The sequence below is a fragment of the Dermacentor albipictus genome, chromosome 1, assembly GCF_038994185.2.
Source record: "Dermacentor albipictus isolate Rhodes 1998 colony chromosome 1, USDA_Dalb.pri_finalv2, whole genome shotgun sequence".
Lineage (NCBI taxonomy): Eukaryota > Metazoa > Arthropoda > Arachnida > Ixodida > Ixodidae > Dermacentor > Dermacentor albipictus.
In genome coordinates, this window is record NC_091821.1 from 27,366,327 (window position 1) to 27,388,673 (window position 22,347).

Sequence of the window (22,347 nt, forward strand, 5' to 3'; positions counted from 1 at the left end):
AGTGGAGATCACCGTTGTTTTTCAACGAGACCTCCTAGTCAGTGGTACGGCCACGGCTACGTGCGGGCGAGGGCGGGCACTAGGTTGCAAGTTTCCTATCACTAATCGCGCTTTCGGCGTTGTGGGCGTGCTATATTATTCTAGATTTAAAAATAAAGAGACAAAGCCTTGCGCTAGAAATTCGATAGTATCATATGATGCAAGTTTCACTCACTATCAGTGACCTTGCTCCGATTGGTTTGAAGAGATGTTTGGAAGTAACTTCAATCATGGCATTGTCATCATGCGACGCATATTGTTATTTGATCACACTCGGGAACTGATGAGGCAGACAGTCCGAAGCAGGGCTGCTTCCTGTTTAGAATCCCTTGTGAACATTACGGCATCCGGTGTACGCAGTAAAATAAGGGCCAGTAGCTCTGAGGGATATAAAAGCGTCGTGTCTGCCTACACCCGTCTGTTCTGAAAATTGCCGAGACGTCGATGGGCTCTCCGCAGCAAGCAGCACGCGTTACCACGTGGTAGGTGAGCCTCCGCTAGGCGACGGGCCACGGCTATCCGGTGTTCAGCGATCGGGCAGTGACGAGAAGCTCTCTTTATGTACATAATTATCCGCCAACTTCGTTCTTCACGCCTTTTATGCGCGTTCCCTCCTCCTCGTATCAATCACTCCCCTGCGGCTTCTCAGCATTCTTTTCCGTTAGTCACTGTTACACTCTTCAACATTCACTGGTTTGTTGAACGGCGCGGCGGCCGCTAACATCCCTATATTTCTGTCTCTGCGTAGACTTCGAGGCCATTCTCCTACCTGCCCTCCCACCTGTTTGCTGTGGCGATTTCTTAGCTTCCCAGGCCCAGCACCTACGTCCTTGATATAACTTGCCGTGCGAAAATCAGCGTTCTTTTAAAGCGAAGTTTTTTTTCTCTCGAAAGTTTGCCCTTGTCGGGGGTGGTCCAGAGCTTGTATATACATGGAAGGAGTGTGGCGGAGAGGAAAGAAGATGCGAGAAACTCGTTTGAACCTTTGCACCACGTCGAATGCGCACAATTCCCGCTGGAGCTCCCTGCGATCGCCACATTAGCCTTTTGGCAGCAGCAATTATCCGTGACCCCTCGCAAAACCACTACAGCGCTTACTTTTCTGCTACACCCAAGTCTAGAGGGGAGCTAGATAGAATGGTAGAGATGAGGGGGCAGAGAATGGGTAGAACCGTCGCAGTCGCGAAACGAGTGAATAGAGAATTTTAGTGCCTCCGGTATTCCGGCAAGCGCAGGCGGTTTGCCGGTTGAGCGAGGGCGTAAACGTGAGCGGCCTGATTGGTGGCGCCAGCTGGAGGTGAAAAGCTCATCCACACAAACACAACCAATTACTATATTCTGCTTAGCTGCTGGCGTAAATTTTCGACAGCGGCGTAATCGTGTTCACAATTACGCCGCTGCCGAAAATTTGCTCCAGCAGCGAAGCAGGATATAGTGGGTTACTGTAATTTTAGTTCTGTGTTTGTCTGGTTGAATACGGTCACCAGGCGGCTGCACCGCTCCGGCTGCTTAACGCCCCTGAACATCCGGCAATCCGCCGAAGCTGCCCCCGTTTGCCGGTACAGCGGACGCACTAAAAGTCTCTGATAACAGCCTTGCCACTCTTCGCTCGCAGTTCCCATTCAAGGCGGGGGGGGGGGGGGCAGGGAATAGGGAAAAGGCGACGTGAGAAGGCAAGGAAATGCTGCTATGGGGGCGAGCTCCACCACTGGAAAAGCTAGCGCCACCGTCGGCGTGACGTGGCATGAGGGATCACGTGGACACAGCGGCCGCGTCGGCTGCTTCGGAAGCGCCGAAGCGAGATGAAAACGAAAGTTTCAAGTCCCACCTGCGCCGCGGTTCTGATTAAGTGGTGAGGCTTTGCCGCCTTGTGTGTCTGCTTGACAACATTTGAAAGTACTATAAAAGGTAGTGGCTGCCTTTGGAGGCGTGCAGCATAGTAGCTAGGTGCAGTAGTGCCGGACGTACGCAACGGAGCCCGGTGTCAGCCTTATTCACACGTAGCCGCAGGGCAAGGAGCTGCGTGAAGCTTGGCTGGTGAAACTTAGAACCGGCAGACAGCCATCGGCTACAACTCAGGTATGCAGCAAGCACAGACGCGAGGAACATTTCTGCTACGGCGCCGGGACTGCGCGATGTTCGGTGAGTAGCAGAAAACGCGCACTGAGACGCTCGACTGCGCCCGCTGCCTGGTTAATGTCATGAGACTTTATTAGGTCTATGAACTTGTTGATACTATATTATGGCAAGTTCACTAGAATGTGAAGGGAGCGGTAAGAAGCGCATAAAAAAAGGTATGGCATATGGTTATGTTTGCGTTATGAAATAATGCACTCGATCGATTACGAAAAAGAAGCAGAGTTCCGGGAAATCACACGCTGAGAAGACCGATAAACATACAGTGCGACGCAACTTGAGAAATAATATTGAAATGTCCAAGAATTTAGAAGAAAAGAAAAGATTGAATCGTCACGACGGCACATCACAGTCGCCGCAGGCGTCGAAGTCTTTACAACGAAATTATTTTTGAACAGTTCTGATAGCGTCCACGCAACAATGGTTGCTAGTGTCAAACGCTCATATGCTGCGGCCTGAAGCTCACAGCACGGTGCGAAAACGCGCTCACAGCGAAAGCAAAACATTGTGCGCGGACATGCATGCAGGCGCGCAGTCGGTCGCTGCGAACCCGTGCGATCGCTGCATTGAGGCTTCATTCTGTTATGCTCCATTAGGTTATACAGACAGCCCACTATAAGAACACATTCCGCATAGTTTACTTTCAGCGTGTGCCTACCTTTCGCGCAAGAAGCCGGTTCGGGAGACTCCGTCGCGGCGACCACGCGCAGTGGCGTTCACTGTACGTACTCGGTAAAGAGAGAGCGTCTGTAAACGATTCTGTGCTTTCAGTTTGCCCAAGATTATTATATCGACAGTCAAAAACTTCCCTCGTTTTGAGAGTACCTACATAAATGTACAGGAGGGCTGCCGCGTGGCGCTTTTATTGAGCACCGTAAGCGAAACCTACGAGGAGCGCGCCGCGTGATCCCTCATACTACGCAAGGGAGGCGCTTCCGACAGATGGCGACTCCGTAACTCCTCGCCGCCAATAGACACAACAGCGGTTGCGGGGAAACTGGATGAACTTTAGTTCTAGGTACGGTGACATGACAACCCCCTCTTCCCCCTTCGGATGGCCACAAGCCCTCGCCTTGCTTTCATATTCAAGCTTTCCCTTTCATCCATGTCGACCTCTCGGAGCCAGCCTCCTGAAACTTTCTGTTCCGTGGGAGAGGGGGGGGGGTAAACACCTCTTTCCTACCCCAGTGATTACGGATTATGACAGCTTTACCTCAGCGTTTACCTGGGGTGCACGAAGGCGGCTCCCCAGTGCCGTTGATCGAGGACACCGTTGGGGTATATAGAATAGTATAAATGTCAAGGAAAAGGACGCGCTGTCGAGGACGGCAGAGGATTAGGGGGTGTGAGGATAGGGATTAGAGATCGGTGGGCGTAAAATAAGCTGACGATGTTGGCGATTATTTATGACGAGGCGCGTTGCATGCCTTCACTGTTGCAGCCACGGCATCCCAACGTGGCAACGACAGCCTGCGCCACCGTGCCCAGAGCAGCGTCCACGAGCCAACCATGAGGTTTCCATGAGACGTCCGGGAGGTTTCCTCCCTGGCTGGAGGAAACCTCCAGCCAGGGAGCGTAGCTTCAAACGGTCGACTTCCAACTCTGTTCGAGCCGATGCAGTGATCATCGGCCGCGGGCACAAATGCATTGGTTGTCGTCAAACCAATTACTCCCCATAAAATGCTGCATACCATGCCCCCCCCCCACCTTCACTGTCGAAACAGTCGCACTTACATAACTGTGCTTCACCACAACCGAAACGCATGCTGGGCGTGCACTAAGAACTCCCGCAAGCCCCGTGCTCTGTGAACCACCAAAGGAGGAAGGGTCGCTTCCATCTCCAAGCATTACACATTGTAGGGGTTGAAGGACGGACTTCGGGATGAAAACCAAAACTTGGGAGGGATTTATTCTACATTATTTACAAGGAGGTGAGAGTCAAGTATCAGTCGTACAGACATTACGGGCCGGCAGCAACTCGGACGCTGCGGCCCGCGGCAAGAAGTTCGAGAGAGGTGAATCAGGGAATCAGGGCCTGTCCCAGAATGCTCAGGTCTCTCTGGAAGGCTTCTTATAAACCCTTCGAGCACTGCAAGTCACGTCATGTTTGACCAATGGGAGAGTCCGCTCCGATGACGCCACTTTCAGCCAATGGTAGGCGCCCGTGTCGCGGTGTCACACCTGGCGGCTCTCTGTGGTCTTGACTCGCAGACTGGCAATGCACTTCTAACGAGGAGAAGGGGAGGGCTGCTCATGCTCCATTGTCGGAGGCCCACCTGCTAATCCCGGCCGCGCACGAACTTGTTGGCACGTGAACTTGTTGCCTTAAACTTGTTTGCTCGGCCGCTCCTCTGGAATGTGCTTTCCTGCTTCGGCATTCCTCAATTAGCTGTGCTGCGATTCGAAGTGGTTTGGGGAACTCGAAGTAATCGCAGGAAACAGCTCCATATCTAACAGCTCGTCCTCGCCCCGGTTGTTCTGAATGGCCGGTGAACTCAATTCGCTGGCCATGAGGAACGCTGAAAGAAGCTGCAGGGTACTGGGGTCGAGCCTCGTTTGACAACCCTCGGGATCCTGGGCCCTGGAGAACATACGTCAAACAAACCAAACAACACAGCGCTGCACGACGCGTAAGCGCAGGCTCTTCACCCCTGACTCGCCAGGCTATTACTGAGTCAAAATCAACCCTGATCTTTTAGTTCCCCAATTTTGACAACAGTTCCAACCACCCTTTCAAACAGCTATCCATTTCTCCTCGATTGCCGACAAGACCAAACCACTATTGTTGTTGCAAAACAAAAAGGTCGCCGACGATGCAAACAACAAATGAAAACAGCCGAACATAACTTAAGTGGCCTAACTACACGAACAGCATGTTTCCAACCCTACCGCAGTGGCTTACTTATCGCACGTATTGGTGCCACTGAACAATCTGGTCAACCTCACAAGTACGTAATCACAAGCGCATTAGCCTTGTGGTCACTAAACAGAACGCGTACTTGCGTTGTAGGCAATCTTTTCATTTACGCTTACTCACGTTTCTTCCCTGAAAGTCCTACAGGACACGTGACGTAAACGAACAATTAAACTTGCGGGACTTACTGTTAGATATGGAGCTGTTTCCTGCGATTACTTCGAGTTCCCCAGACCACATCGGATTGCAGCACAGCTAATTGAGGAATGCAGAAGCAGGAAAGCGTATTCCAGAGGAGCGGCCGAGCAAACAAGTTTAAGGCAACAAGTTCACGTGCCAACAAGTTCGTGCGCCGCCGGGATTAGCAGGTGGGCATCCGACAATGGAGCATGAGCAGCCCTCCCCTTCTCCTCGTTAGAAGTGCATTGCCAGTCTGCGAGGCAAGAGCACAGAGAGCCGCCAGGTGTGACACCGCGACACGGGCGCCTACCATTGGCTGAAAGTGGCGTCATCGGAGCGGACTCTCCCATTGGTCAAACATGACGTGACTTACAGTGCTCGAAGGGTTTATAAGAAGCCTTCCAGAGAGACCTGAGCATTCTGGGACATGCCCTGATTCCCTGATTCACCTCTCTCGAACTTCTTGCCGCGGGCCGCAGCGTCCGAGTTGCTGCCGGCCCGTAATGTCTGTACGACTGGTACTTGACGTCTCACCTCCCTGTACATAATGTAGAATAAATCCCTCCCAAGTTTGGGTTTTCATCCCGAAGTCCCGTCCTCCAACCCCTACATTACACACTCCGCAGAACCCTTAAAATAATGCGTCTTTTAATAACTCGTTCCGCGCGTACTTATCAGAGAAGTCAGAATACGGCTGCCCTCCACACACACTAGCAACCCAGTCATAAAGTCTGCTTCCTTCCGTCCACACAGGACACGCGCTAATGGAACTAAGAACGCTTCTCCGTGCAAATCATGCACTCACTGAAAATCTACGCGCTTAACCTTAGAAAATTCAACACTTAAAAAGAAAGAAGGTTAAATAAAACACACGCGCGTTACGATAGGCCTCTCAACAGTAACCTTGACCCTCAGGTTACTCACACACACACAAAAAAAACCTATCTACTTATTAATGAGCATCTCGCGAGACTACATGTTTACATAAACCTCATCTTTCAAATCACGGAGCTTCTCAAACGAAAACACAAACAAAGCTCAAACCTTACACATTGAAAGAAATCCTAGTCTCAAATCGCGAAAAACTTTCCGATGCTCAAAATAAAAAAACAAGACACTCCATTTCTACTGAAGGGCTCTTCGCCTCCCTTTCCAAACGCTTATGTCTGACTCATACTCTGAGCCGTCCCCGAGCTGGTCGCGGCTTGAAAACTACTCTGGCTGCCGAGGAAACACAAAAGGGCTGATTCACTATCAGCTCCCCCAAGACGTTACGGTCTCCTGCCAATTTGCGTCCTCGCGCCCCGCTTTCAACACAAACTCGATTGACCGCGTCGCTACTCCCCACCTGGTCTCGTCCTGCCACCTTGCGTTTCTTCGAACTGCACGCTGAGCTGTGAAAAGAACTACGGAACGACGAGGAGCTTAACTGCCTCGTGCCCTTTGTCCGCGTCCGTGCAGAACATTCTTCGCGGTCCCCCTTTGACCTGTGGCTCGAACGTTTAGGATGCGTCAACATCGTCAGTGACGGCAGCACCTTTCTTCTCCTCGCGCCCTGCCCATTTGGGTTTCTCGCCATTTTTGGCGGCGCTACATTATTTACCGACTTTTGGTTTTTACTGCGCTTCTTTTTACGGCGCTTTCTCTTTGCACTCGTTTTCATGTCGCCTCGTGCCTCGTGCTGGCCGGTACACATTTCGTCGGCCCGGATCGGTCTCTCACCCGCACAGTCTGAGTGATTATCACTTAAATCAACACTCTCTCTGCCTCGACTGGCGGACAGCTCAACCGACTCTGGCACAATGCAGCAGGCTTTACTCGAGTTAGACAACTCGCACTCTTGCGAACTGCCCTCTACTACATTGCCCAGCTCACGCGGTGCATCGGCACACAGCCCGTCGGTATCGATCGCTGTCGCACAGTCCGAATGATTAACAACTGAATCATCCCTATCTAGGCCATCTAGACTGGCGGAGAGCCGCACCGATCCCTGAACAATGCAGTTGTATTCTCTTGAGCTACACAGCTCGCAATCCTGAGAATTACCCTCAACTGCACCGCTCAGCTCGCACTTCACTTCTGCACGCACATCTGGCTCTACATGGGTGCTCGCTTCTGTCGGGTCAGAAGTACCCTTTTCTTCGCTAGCAACCTCGCTAACATTACCAGCGACGCACACACGCGGTAACTGTGCCAATTTGTTCGCAGCTGGCCTAGCTGTCTCCACAGTCATCTGTTGGCACAGCACCTCGTCGCTCTCCTTGCGGCCTTTAACGGCCTCTGTTGCCACTAAGGCATCGTTAGCAGCTAGCCTTTTCCCTTCACTTATCAATCGGCAGCCAATCTCACAGGCACTACTCTTCTCGTCGGCTTCTGGCGAAAGTCCGCTAGACACTTCCTCATTCTTTCGCTCTGTACTACCTGCCGAATTCTCAGACAGCCGTTGTCTCTGTGCCAATAACTGATCACAATGCTGTATCTCTTTGATCAGTGCTGCCTTCTCTCTCTCAAACTTTTGCTCACGCTCACGTTCGCGTCGATTCTCACGTTCGTGACGCTGACACCTAAGAGTAAGTTCTTGAAGCTCCTGCTTCCGTTGATTCTCGCGTTCTTCACGCGTACGCTCACTCCTAAGTTCACGAAGCTCCCGCAAACGTACACGACGCACACGCTCCCGTGGCTCCTGTATCACCTCCCAAGCAAGCTTAATGCTTTCATCATCATTGCCACTATCTTGAATCGCCTTTATGATAGCTGGCGTTTCCATCCGTTCGTCCGCCTCAACTCCCAGATCGTCGCACACCAACAACAAGTCCAACCTCGTCAACCTTCTAAGATCCATGGCAGCTGCCCCGACAGGTGGTTAAAACTGTTTTCCTTAATTAATTTGTGCAAACACACAATGCAACAAATTCCCGATTCCCAGAACTATCAAAATTGAACACACAACCTTTGAGTCTGGCGAATCATAAGGGAAAAAAACCACGCGCTCACTTACGGTTGCAGCACCCTGCCATCCGGTTCATTCGTCCGCTGTTCCAGGTTCCTCCGGACTCCCTGGGTCGAAGGCTCGCTCCTTCTTCGCTACTCCCAGTTTCTTCGGACCTCTTTCGACGAAGGCTCTCTTCTTCGCTCTTCCCGGTTCCTTAGGGTCTCTCTCGACGAAGGTTGATCCGTAGCGCTGCCACCAGCTGATGCATTCGGAGGCGATCCCACCGCTGCCAACCAGATGTAGGGGTTGAAGGACGGACTTCGGGATGAAAACCAAAACTTGGGAGGGATTTATTCTACATTATTTACAAGGAGGTGAGAGTCAAGTATCAGTCGTACAGACATTACGGGCCGGCAGCAACTCGGACGCTGCGGCCCGCGGCAAGAAGTTCGAGAGAGGTGAATCAGGGAATCAGGGCCTGTCCCAGATTGCTCAGGTCTCTCTGGAAGGCTTCTTATAAACCCTTCGAGCACTGCAAGTCACGTCATGTTTGACCAATGGGAGAGTCCGCTCCGATGACGCCACTTTCAGCCAATGGTAGGCGCCCGTGTCGCGGTGTCACACCTGGCGGCTCTCTGTGGTCTTGACTCGCAGACTGGCAATGCACTTCTAACGAGGAGAAGGGGAGGGCTGCTCATGCTCCATTGTCGGAGGCCCACCTGCTAATCCCGGCCGCGCACGAACTTGTTGGCACGTGTACTTGTTGCCTTAAACTTGTTTGCTCGGCCGCTCCTCTGGAATGTGCTTTCCTGCTTCGGCATTCCTCAATTAGCTGTGCTGCGATTCGAAGTGGTTTGGGGAACTCGAAGTAATCGCAGGAAACAGCTCCATATCTAACAACATTCGTGATACTAGCTCTTCAGGCCGCTTACTACGCCATGACCATTTTCGTGCACATGTGGAACGCAGTGATCGGACACAATCCACGAAAAATACAACCCGAGTTTTTCATTTCTTTTCTTTTTTTTTCTTTTTTGTAATACGTAAAACACCCGATAAGACGAACCCGGTTAAGCCAAACTTTTGGATATAAAAACAAATCATCAACGGTTGGTTTGGTTTTCAAAGACCGAATGAAATATTACTACTGCTGCTGCTACTATTACTACTACTATAATTAATAATCCTAATAATATTAATAATAATACGAACAGCGAATTCGGTTAAGCCGAACTTCCGCGGTCGCATTTGGTGCCTGCTGTTACTTGATTCAGCGAGAGGCCCGGGTCGGCAGACTTGTAGCAGGCCACTCTGCTGTCTACATGAAGTATAGTAATTTATTGTTTAGTAAAATGAATGAAATAAATGAAGGAAAAAGAAGCGAAGAAATAAACCGCACTGTAACATGCTGGTGAGGAACAGGGAGAAAAGATGGAGTAAAAAGGGGAACTATTTATATTGCATGGAAACTTTGAGGGCTTAACCAACACCCTCTAGACTGGCTTAGCACCCGGTATCCAATCGCTGCTTCACCCGAGAGGCGAAGCAGCGATTGCAACAGCAAATTAGTAGACAGTCATACGAAGTAAGGATAGTAGTGTTATCGACCGTATAAACTTGGAAACAGTCGCTTACTAATTGAATTAACAGGCATGGTGTTAGCGCGCACAGGCAAACATGAACACACCACACTCGATGACCGCGGACACTCGCTGTCAAAACGCTGACGTGAGCAGGCGCAGCAGCACCAGCGAGCGAAATGACCTTCGTGCTGTTTATCGTTCAAACGCAAACAGCGGCGAGAAAACAGCCCGCAAAAAGGCTGTATGCACATCGCTTTCAAGAAACGGCGCGCGCGACCGCGCGTCGTCGCGCAGAGTATGCATTTGCCGGAGTAAAAGCCGCCATTCTTCCCGCGCTGCCTCCCCACTTTCCTCCGTTTTCTCTTTCTTCTCTGCTGGTCGCGAGCTACATGCGCCAACTGTTCACAAGCGGTGAGCAAGATGACACTTTTTAATGCAGTCTACTCTCGAACGATTGGCGCAGCCGGAGGGGTGCCAACCCCCCGAAATTTTTAGTTTGTATGTACACATTGTAAGGTTTTGGAGGTCGGTCATTGTAGGGAGGACCTGGCTCTTCGTCAGGAACCGCGGACACTGTACAGGATTTATTTACATATTTACGTCAAAACCAGAGATACATTTCAACAGTCTAGCATGATTCCCAAATGGAGCACGCAAGACGAAGCACAGAGCACACGAGCTCCAAACACCAAGCACCCTCCTAGCAGCCGACAAACTGCTGCTTAAAAAGCCTCTGTCCTCCCTAGATCCCTAGGGGAGGGAAAACTGCTGTCCAACCTTCGTCCAATCGGACAGTCCACAGTCGTTGGGGCGTAGCCGACCCGCGTTTGAGGGGTAGGGCTCACACACTCACATACGCACTTTGGATTCCCAGGACCCACCGAGTTGAGCGGGTCCTTGTAGCCAGATTGTCACGCTTGACCCCAGCCGGCGCCTCTTAATACCAGAGCTCACTTCTCCGGTAGCCGCTACGAGTGTCAGCAGACTGTGACGAATCCTAGGACCCGAGGAAACGCACCGCAATACACCCTTTGTTAGAGAAGCTCTCTTGCTGCAAATAGACCATGAAGGCCACGGCAAATCCACCAACAATACACGGTCCGCCAAACGTGGCCAGCCCTGCTGTCGTCGCCGACTCTCCGAAGGAAGCGCATGGTGGATTAACGCTGCTGTGGTCTCCAGTTCTCTGAAGGAAGTGCATGGTCGGTTAGCGCTGTCGTCGCCGCCGGTTCTCTGAAGGACGCCACCTCCGCGGGTCGACCGAAACAACTGCAGCGGGCTGAGATAGGTCTGCAGAGCAGTACCCCTGCAGGGTGATCGTATATACATGCACATATACAAACACACGCCCCCAAGAACGTACATATAGGAGCCCACTCGATCCCTCGAAATCCTGACTGCGCCCGTGACTCGAACAGCTCAAAAATTCACGTGTATACGCGCATTACCTTGCAACAAAAAGCGGTGCAATGTTTTTCAGCATGTATATGAAGTTTTCTCGCGGAGGCCGGAAGGCAAGAAATGTTTTAAAGGGTGTTTAAAGAAAGCTTCGCACATGTGTGGCGGACAATTATATGAGCACATTTTGCCTGCCGAAACCAGACGAATAATGATCGTGGCCAAGAGAACTATCGTGCCTGCAGTTATGTCAGTGACCTTTAACCGTGACCGTCATTCATCACTAACCGTCATTCACAGCTGCTGCACGTTTTCGATATATGTGGTACAGACACGTATATTTAAACGCATTTCAAATTTTCACATGCGCACATTTTATGCAGAGCTTATTTTTACGATTCATACCGCAAACTTAACAGCTGCTTCGTAGCAGCAAATTTGTGAGTAGAAAAAGATTCAAGATGCACGAGCTTCTAGATCAAATTTATCTCGTACAAGGGAATGGATGAGCAATGGCTGGTGGCAGCAGGGTATGAGTACTGGTTCTTGGAGCCTTGGGGGCAGAATTCAAAGCCATTGGAAAGGTAACAAGTTATTAAGAGTAAGAACAGGTTATTTTTATTGCACTATAATCACATAAGATGGCAAAATTGCAAAGTAATTATTTACACATTGCAGACTGTAATAGGACAACACATCTTTCTTTATCTCTTCATACTACTCAGGTTAATTTATTATAACACAGCACTCATTAAACGTACAAAAATAATTTCACATTCCTCACGTCGACTAAGGCTGATCGAACAAGCAACAGATTGCGGACGGTAAATGCTGAAGCTATCACAACTGACTCATCAGCGGGAGCGCACGATGTTTTCGCATACTACAAAACAATGAACACGAGTACATTAATTGACCTTACATGAAAAATCATAACATGACGGTACAAATTAACCACCAGAACGCTTCTTGTCGTCAGACCTTGCTGCGTGCTTTGTGAACACGAGACGTTCATTTGAGGGATCGCCAGCGGTTTGTGCGCAGGCGCAAGTAAGAGCGGGCGCGAGAGAGAAAAGCTGGGAGCTTTGACTCTGCCTAGGCACAGCGGAGGAGGTTTCTTAGCGCGTGTTGTATGCGTTTATCCTGTAGACATGCCGGCATAGACAAGAACGGCACCGAGAGCGGCGCTGCTGCGCCGGCGTTGAGAGCGCCGCATGCGGAGCAAAATTCTATTAGCCGGTGGTACCCCTCTCCCATCTCTCGTTCGCGCCGCCTTGATTGCCTCCTGCACTGCGCGTGTTTGGGCACGTTTCGCGCCGCGCGCGGTGTGTGCGCGTGGACATTTCTTTCGAAGGGCGGTGTACAGTCTCTCTCACATTTAGGGGAAAACTCGAAGCGCATTGCATCGCGATGCGGCGAGCGCTTGAGTCAAGCGGCGGCAGCAGCTCGAGGGGCGGGATCTGGAACGGCGTCGTCTGCTACGGCGACGCACGCTGGCCGCATTGTCGAGAAACGTTCTACTGTCAGGTGCAGGGCAGGTGTCAGGTGTTTCACCGTGTTCGACTCCCATTGTTGAGTGCTTTGTTTTCCTTTCGAGTCAAACAAAGACTGAGCACGTTGCGCGCACATCTTGGTGCGTTTTGTCGCTGCTCATTACGGTAGCACACACAGTGAAGAAATATACGTGCACACGCTCAGTACTCCGGCCTTTCGAAAGAACAAATGAACCATGTTGTCAAAAGAAGTTTGTGGAACTCCATTATCGCCAATGAAGGATCAGAGTGTGGCGACGCACAACGTTTAGTAAAGAATATCAGCTCAGTTCCCGCAGTACCGATGAAATCGGTGCATTGCCCCTGACAGTACCACGCTTCCCGAAAATGCGGCCAGCGCGCGCCGCCGTAGCAGACGACGCAGATCACGACACTGCCCCTCAAGCGTGTGCGCCTGCTCGAGCTGCTGCCGCCGCACGACTACATTGCTTGCCGCATCGCGACGCAATACGTTCCGAGTTTTCCCCTTAGTGTGAAACAAACTGCACACGCTATATTTGCCTTTAAGAAGATCGGTACGCTTGACGATTATTTTTATGGCTGCAATGCGGCGAAACGGCAGCGTCTGCTTAACCATGTAAGGTACGCTGAGTAGGTAATTGGAAACGACATCGTATGTGCCGCCGGAAAAATCGTCAGCACTACGATGCGGCACATACATACGGCACCTACGAGCTAAAGTCATTTTTGCAGTTTCTCACATTATGTTTGCTACAAATCCGTGTTGTCTCTGATGGCGACAACGGACTTCTATCGACACTGTGCGGAAATAAACAAGATATATCGCTGCATAGCACAAGTTCGACATGCGCACACAACTTTAACTAGTACGTCCCCTACAATATGGAATAGAGGCAGCAATGTAGACAGCTTGCTCATTTTTTAACAGTACTCAAGAGACGGAAGTTGAAAGTATTATTAATCATTCCTGCTTCAGCAATGCCGGCGCGACCAAGACGCGGGTGTGTATCGTCCAGTAACCCGATCGATCGGTGCGGTGGTGAAGCGGGAATGAACTCCGGTCATGTTCAATGCATCATGCACATATTCAATTTCTCGGCACGCGTGAACTTCGGCCACTGCTAGCGCATACAACAGACGTGGTTTCCATTCTTAGACAGCGCACACACAAACGAAACACGAGAAAGAAGACAGGACAAGCGCTCGTTCAACTTAAAGTTTTTATATGAATAAAAGGATTATGTACCGAGAAATTATTAATTTCACGTGGGTTACGTATAGAAACCGTCATACACTCAGGAGTGATCAATAAACGAGCTCGCTTCGTTTGCCAGATGTTTACTTCGCTCGGCGCATAATCATGTCTGTCGTCTGCTTCTTTCGTACCATTTTCTTGTGAATCGGCAGAATTTCACTGGTGGCATCAACCTTTTCATGTTTACATTGCTGTCGTGACAGTTAACAACACAATAATAATTTCCGGTCATCCGAAGAGGCGCCGTCGCAAACATGAGACGTTTCGCGCGCTGCGCGAACTGAACGCGGGCGCGACCGCGAAGGGAAGCGGCGACGGAAACCACCGTTGGAGATGAAATCGTGCCGCCAGGGGAGAAACGAGCGCTGGCGTCTAGGATGAAACTTGGCGTGCGGTCGTCTATTGCGGAGCGGGGTCGAGTTTACGCTCCGAAGCTGGCTGCCCGCGCGCTGAGGCAGTGGGCACGGGCGCCCCATTTGGTGATCGCTGTGCCTGAAGGGACAAGGTTCTGACTGGCGTTGTATAAGACGCGGGTCGCTTTTTTCGTCGCGACGATAGGTTGGGATAGTTAAAAGCATTGCTCCAGGAGGGCACATGTAAACGGCAAACGGAGGCCTCAGGAGAGCACCTGAGGTTACAATAAAGCAGGATGCGCCAAATCTCCAGAGCACACAAGGGGTTGCGGGGTGATCAAAGCTGGAAGCAGGGCGGCCCGTGGGTTGGGGGCACGAAGGCCGAAGCGAAGGCTAAAGCGCGATAACCGAAGGCCCCGAAACTTCTGCAACACCAGTCAGAACTTTGCCTCTGAAGGTACGTCGGACAGACTTTCTCGCGCCTGCGGCGCTGGTGCTCAGTCAGTCATGCCGGATTAAACCTTTCTTGCTTCTTAAGGCGCTTTACCTTCAAAAAAACTTGGAGGACGCTTAAGCTTCGCCTTCAAAAGTGGAACGCGATAGCGTTATCGCACCCCGTTCGCACCGTCACTCATTCGCTTGGCATGCTCTTGAGTCACACAAAGACGAAACGTGCGCCTGAGCAAGCGGAACGAACCAAAGAACTCGGTGTCTCAGAGGGAGAAACTATCTACGCGAGCCAAACGTCGTGATCGGCACGGACAGCCGGGCCCCGACGCGCCACGAAGGCGGACTCGATCATGGGGCTGACGCCTCGATGGCATCGTCCTCTATCTCGCTTGGGAGCACCACGCAGACGCATGACTCCTCGCCAGCAGCACGGCACACATCGCAGGGGACGCTTTCCCACCAGACGCACTACGGCGCAGCGATCGCATCAGAGGCGACCCGCATCGGACGCTGCACCTACAGGAATCGCGCTGTGAGCGGAAAGAGGAGCAGCGTCGCCTAAACACGAGGGTTCGAGTGACGCACGCTGGAAGTTGGAAGGGGCGAGAAAGAGAAAACTTATTAAACGCAAGGGTATTGGGGCATCCTCGCACAGGTCCCCACACGGCCCCAAAACGCTCAAACGAGACGAAGGGGAGAAGCGGGCGAGTGACGCGCCACCTGTCGGGGCAGCGCCGTACATGCGACGGGACGAAGTCTATGCGAATTTTATGCTCACTAATTTTCAGAATTGAAGTCCATGCGCTCCGTAGATCCCGCGAGATGCCGCGACGAGCCCGCTCGCTATCAAAACGCTCTTGAAACTGTGTTATGGAATGCGTTATGGAATGTAACTCCCGGTGCATGGGCGCTGCCGCAAAATCGAGCCCGATTTCGCAATGTTCACGCTGAAATGTCTTTTCGAGCATGAAAAGCACATTCTAGACAAAAGCCAGCATGATTTCCGGCGCCAGGGGTTGTTTTGGTCGGTGGCGCATGACAGCACGACAAAATTTCGCGGGGGGGGGGGCGAAGCCCCATAAGCCCCCCCCCCCTTGGCTACGCCCCTGCTTGAGGTAGTAACATCTTTTACATGAAGTATAGAACAGAAATGTTCTGCAAAGGCATCAGCAGTGCTCGAGCTAGACAACATTGCCATTTTAATCAACAATACATATCTCAGCACTGTTTTTAGAAGATGAGAGCTCACGTATCTCTAGAAATAGTTTACGTGTCACGCTGGCTTTAATACGTTCAATGAGGTCGTAGTGATCACTGTTATAATAAAATTAACTAGCATGGTGTCACGCGCGCACTAGCAAATATGAACACATCTCACTCGATGACCGCAGAAACTCGCGGTCGAAAATACTGGCGTGAGGAAGCGCGGCAGCAGCAGCGAACGAATTGAACTTCGTGCTGCCTCTCACTTCAACGCGAACTAAACAGAACGCACACTACAACCTATCAGCACTCAGCGCACTCTGTCCCCATCGCAGCTCGTTTTTAAGGTAGGGCCGCGCCGTCGGAGCCCCGTCGGGGCCCCTCCTCCCCGGGTGCCTTGCGCGCGACGGAAAACGGCACGCTTCCCCCAAGCTTCCTTCCTTGTGCGCGAGATCCCACCATGCTCGGGACACCGTCGCACGCTTTCACTCGCGCCCACCGCATACAGCGCGCGGCTACGATACTATAGCGCTTGGACTTTATTTATTTATTTATTTATTTATTTATTTATTTATTTATCTGCACATACTGCAGCGCAATAAGCGCTATAGCAGGAATGGATTAACAGAGGAAAATTACACGCGCAAAGGTACGATACAACGATGAGGGTGATGTGCTAGGACCATTCATCTTGGATGGCAGATACAAAGCTTTGGGGTGAACGTAAGCCAAATAGACCCAGGTAAGGAACACCAGTCTTCTACGGAACGAGGGAAAAAACTGAATTTAAACATATTAGTGGCGTGCAAAGTAGGGCAACAAGTTCAAGTTGTGATGTTTCGTCGATGACTCTGGCGCAAGGTTAGTATAGTTTTTTAAATGTCTAACAGAAGAATTGACGATGATGTGCAAGAAATCAAATGAAGGTATGCGGTGACGTGAATAAACGAAGTTAAATTCAAGGAACGCAGCACAGAAGAGGGTGAGAAGTCACGATCATAACGGTGACTATAAATCTTACAGCTTTTTTCTGAATTGCTTCTAACCTGTTAATCTCACACTGCTTATAAGGGTTCCAAACGACAGATGCGTAGTCAACTACAGGATGGATTAGCGATTTGTATAACAGTAGCTTAGTGTCTTTTGGAGAGTTGGATAGTGCACGACGTAGGTAACCTAATTTTTTTAGTGCTTTGTTACCAAAGTAACCAATATGATTAGACCATGACATGTTATGCGTTAAAATAACATCGAGATACGTATACTCAGATACCCTACACACAGCGCGGTTATTGAAAGAGTAATGAAAAAGAGAAGGAGAAGATTTTTTCCAGAAGGACATAAGGACGGTATTTATCAGAATTAATGTTCATTTGCCAGGTGTTGCACCAAGTGCAAAACCTTGCAAATGACTCTTGGAGGTGGTAATGATCATCAGAAGAGTTAATAACTTCATATAAAACACAATCATCGGCATAGAGACGAATGTTAGAAAAGATGTTCACAGGCACATAATTTATGTAAATTAAAAAAAAAAAGCAGTGGCCCAAGAACGGAGCCTTGGGGTACTCCAGATGTCACATCAATAGCAGTAGAGTCGGTCGAGCTATAAGAAACGAACTGGAAACGAAGCAAAAGAAAGCTTCTAGTTGAGGATTATTTATTACAGTGTCAATTTTAACAAGGAGTTTAGAATGCCACACTGGGTCATGTGCTTTAGAGAAGTCTATAAAGGTAGCGTCAATATGGTTGCCAACATCAAGGTTAAGAAAAATGCCATGCGTAAACTCAACTAACTGCGTTGTCGTACTAAAAGAACGCCTAAACCCGTGCTGTGTGTCAGATATGAGATTATGTGATTCCAGGAAAAGCACTATGTGTTTATGAATGATATGTTCTAAGATTTTGCATGACTGTGATGTTATTGAAATCGGTCTGTAGTTTGATAAAGACTGCTTGTCACCGGATTTATAAAGAGGAAGCACTTTAGCTAACTTCCATGAGGAAGGAACGGTGGCAGACGATAAAGATTTGTTGTATGTGACCGTCAGATATCTTGATGACCACAAGAAATAGCAAACCAAGAATGCATTGTGTATCCCGTCCGGACCGGTGCATTTCTTGGCATCCAAGTTTAATGCGAGGTTAAGAATACCTTCATTGTTTATCTCAATGTTAGTGATTGCTTCCGAACAAACTATATTGGTGAGAAAAGGAATGAAGTTGTTATCGGGTACAAATACAGACTGAAAATACTTGTTGAAAGCATCCGATATTACTGACGGGTCACTGATGACGTCATTATCAATTTTGAATGAAGTGGGTGAAGCATCGCGAGGTAAAATAGTAGACCAAAATTTACCATGGTTAGTTCTTAACAGACGAGGCAGTTGAACGCGAAAAAAAATCTTTGGCCATTTGCATTTTCAAATTAAGTTCATTTTTTGCCTTGTGAAACTTGTCCAGGGATATGGGATCGTCGGTTCATTTCGTTTAGAACGCCTACGCCTACGGACACGACAAGATAAATGCAAGATGTCGCGAGTCATCCAGGGAACGTTAGCATTACTTTTCTTACTTTTATTGGGCACAAATCGTTGGATACATGACTTGACAAGATCCTCAATGTAATTAACAAGACAATTTACATCCTGTCTGTCTGACAGAGAGCAAAACGTATCGGAATGATCAGCTGAGAGATCAATAATGGAATTGTCGCCCGCACTAGTCAAGTCAGGGAAACTAGTAAACGTATAGGGTTATTTGGAGGTTGGACAAGAGAGCGATAACAAAATACACTTATGGTCTGAGAGTCCGTCAATTACTTCGCAAGAGAAGTCATTCTTCGCTAGATCAGCGCTTAAGAAAACCAAGTCGAGGAAGGAACTTGACCTAGTTGCATTAGAAACAACTTGAGTGAGCCCAAAGGACAAGGAAATATCGATTGCTACGTCAGGACCCGTTGTATTTAGTGATGGCCAGTGAATGCCAGGGCATTGAAATCACCCATGCAGATAAATCGGGATGAAGCAATGTTAGTCAGGCATATGAAATTTGCAATAGCATGAAGGACATCAAGGGAAGAACCGTGCGGACGGTTCTTCCCTTGAATAACGCTAATTACAATATACTGATTATTCAAGAAAATTTTACAACACACGGTTTCTGTATCCGGAGGCGAGGGCAAACGAAGATCCGAAGATCCGAACGAAGATCCGAACGGATAAGCAGTACGACGCCTCCGCCAGTGCCGTGGAACCTGTCTAAGCGCAGGGCAATAAAACCGGATGGAGTAAACTCGGAGTCATAAATATTACTATGCAGCCATGACTCAGTGATACCTATAACATGAGGGGAATAAATAGAAATAAGAGACAGTAAGTCTAGAAGTTTTTTTAACAATACTGCGAGCATTATGTTCAAAACGACGAGGTTATTGAGATGGCCAGAACGATGTAAGGTAGTGGATGAGCCGGGAGTCGAAGACACAGACACGCAAGGTAATGGTTGATTAGGTACTTTTACTAATGCATTTGAACTGTCATCTCAGTTATAACGAACCTTGTTAATGAACGCGTTATCGTATCTTAACGACATAGCCATTGTTACGAAAATGAACTTATGCTTCCCAGATTTTTTCCGAATAGATCAAATCCTTGCAGGGAAGTCTTCTGTAATGAATAAATTTGAGCCCTTGAGTTTATAACTGTTTTTTAGAACCACGGTTTCATCGTTGAAGTAAGAAAGCTTTAAAATAACAGGACGGGTGGGATTAGCACGTGCTCTACCAAGCCTGTGGACGCGTTCAATGTGAGGACAGCTAATCTTCAAAGTCTCGCTAAGTACAGACGTAACGTTGGACAACAGTATGTCAGTGTTTTCTTTGAGGTTTTCCAAAATGCCATGTATTATAAGATTATTTCTTCGTGAACGATTTTCTGGGTCATCAGTTTTTAAGACCAGCTTGGCAATTTGAGAAGATAAAGCGTTGATTTCTGCATGTAATTCACAAATTGAAATAGAGTCATCACGTGAGGATTATAATGCACCAACACACGACTCTAAAGCATAAAAACGGCAGGCGACTGTCTGTTGAGAGGATTTGATGTCAGCAATGTCTCAAGCCAACTAATTTTGCTCAATCAGTAGTTTCGAGAACATTTCGGATACAGAAAGATAATGAGCGTCGTGGCATACAGGAGGAGAATGTGCATCAGCAGCCTCATCGAAAGCGCAGTTGGAATCAGTCGCACTCCGGGCTCCAGGTTTATTACCAGATTTATCGCTTTTATAATGGTTCAAGCTGACTTGGACTGGGGGCCCGGATTGAGTTCTACATCACCGCTCAGGATAAGACCACTTGTGCAATATAAAACGTGCAAACACAAGGGCACAAGACTACGTTGACAAGGAAGCAGCAGCAAAAAGCGATCATCAGATCGCATACATACAGCGTTGGAGTATAATAATTAACGTACCTGCACGAAGAGCAGGCAACGATTATACATCGTACTGGTGCTGCTGCAACCTGGCCCACTGAAGAATGGAACGACGCGCAGGACATTTATACTCCTGGTGGCTGACGTCACAGACCGGCAGTTGTCGGTAATTGGCTGATCAAGAGGCAGGTTGCCGGTGACTGACATGCAGCAGTTTGAAGAGGGACACGCCGTAACTATCACTTATCCAGAGCAAGCACTTGGTGGAATTCACGTGCCCGGCCAGAAACGCCGGAGCAAGGTTAGACGAAGCCAATAGAGGCCATGTGACGTCCCAGAAGTTGTCATCAGCAAAACAGGTGAGGCACTAGGGCACGACTAGCAAGCAACGATTAAACATCGTATTAGGGCTGCTGCAACCTGGCCCACTTTATACGGAACATCACGGCGTTGTCAAAGGGGGAAATGCGCTTTGAGTGTCGATATAATTGCTATCGCATTAATAAAATTTGCTAAGAGAACGACAGCGTCAAAATTCAAGTTTCCACTGATCTGTTTCTTTCTGTTTGCCCTGTTTTTCTGTGTTCACGGTCTTTCAGTATTACTGCCGTTTTTAGATCTTTCGAAAATCAATGAGGGAACTTTGACTTCTTGAGCATTTAAATGGTATGGATATGCGCATGCTATCTTCAACGATTTTCGAATTAACCTGTGCATCAACATCAGCTGTCTCATCTACAAACTATCAATCAGCATTTTCAAGATAATGATACAAGCGAACGTAGTCTTCAAGGGAAAAGTTGAAGCCGCGGTTCGAATTAATATCGGAACGATGCTGCGTTCATATTTGGCCAGAGTTAAAGAAACAATTAAAGGAGGATGGATTTTCTCTGGCGCAACCTGATGACCGCTGTTATGCATGACGGAAGTATCAGGATTCGAAAGAAAAGATCTAGAACGTTGCCACAACAGTTATCAGTGAAGTTTAAATAATAATAATAATAATAATAATAATAATAATAATAATAATAATAATAATAATAATAATAATAATAATAATAATAATAATATAATAATAAACAAAAGCTTTGTGCAATCTAGATTGTTTTCACGGTGCTTTTTACGCTGACGCATTCGCTATAGCAAAGTCCTTTAATACTTATATATCTTTAGATGGCTTTCGTGATTGGTCACCGCACGCACGCACCTGTCAATCACAACCATTCTGACGTGTCCGACGGTGGAAGAGCACGATTGTATCTTCACTGGTTCTCATACTGGCGTTACACTTGGTATCAGCCATTCAAAGCGACGGACGGTAACCTCAAAGAGAAACAAAATCGGTGAGTTATCTGGTCCCGATTCTATTAGTTCGATCGATTCCAGTGACGACATTCAGCAAGCAGGTTTGTGCGCTAGAGCGGTTCGTAAGTACAGGCACTGACCAATAGTGGCAGAGAGCACTAGCGATCAAAGCTGGTTGGCCAATGAGCAACACTGCTTACGAAGGAAAAGATCTGAGAATTTGGTTTGTTGATTCGGCCTTTGACGCTTTGAAGCAAACTTGCGAGCGAATCAGAAGCTTAATTAAAGAAAAGGAAAAGAAAGAAAGAAAGAAAGAAAGAAAGAAAGAAAGAAAGAAAGAAAGAAAGAAAGAAAGAAAGAAAGAAAGAAAGAAAGAAAGAAAGAAAGAAAGAAAGAAAGAAAGAAAGAAAGCTTTTTGTCTGTAAGGGATCCGGACGCATTTCGCTAGTACTATGTCCATCATGCGAAAAGGAGTAGCCGTCACCATTATAAGGTGACTACGTCTCTTTCTTTTATTTTCCTTTCAACAATTAAAAAATATGTCCAGCATCACAATTGTCTGGAATTTGCTCTTACGAGAAATGCTAGCGTAAGAGCTTTTTGAGAATAGGGACCAAGTTTTGTGATCGCTCACGGAAACGCACAT

At 48.6% G+C, this 22,347-nt stretch overlaps 1 protein-coding gene across 1 annotated transcript in view; it reads right to left on the minus strand.

Moving 5' to 3' along the window:
• The window catches only part of LOC139054621 (uncharacterized), a 61,459-nt gene extending 40,984 nt beyond the window's left edge, over window positions 1-20,475 (minus strand). The window contains exon 1 of the mRNA XM_070531929.1: window positions 20,436-20,475. Within this exon, the coding sequence (XP_070388030.1) occupies window positions 20,436-20,465 (30 nt within the window). The 5' untranslated portion in view covers window positions 20,466-20,475. The remainder of the gene's footprint in view (window positions 1-20,435) is intronic.
• Between the last annotated feature and the right edge of the window lie 1,872 nt (window positions 20,476-22,347).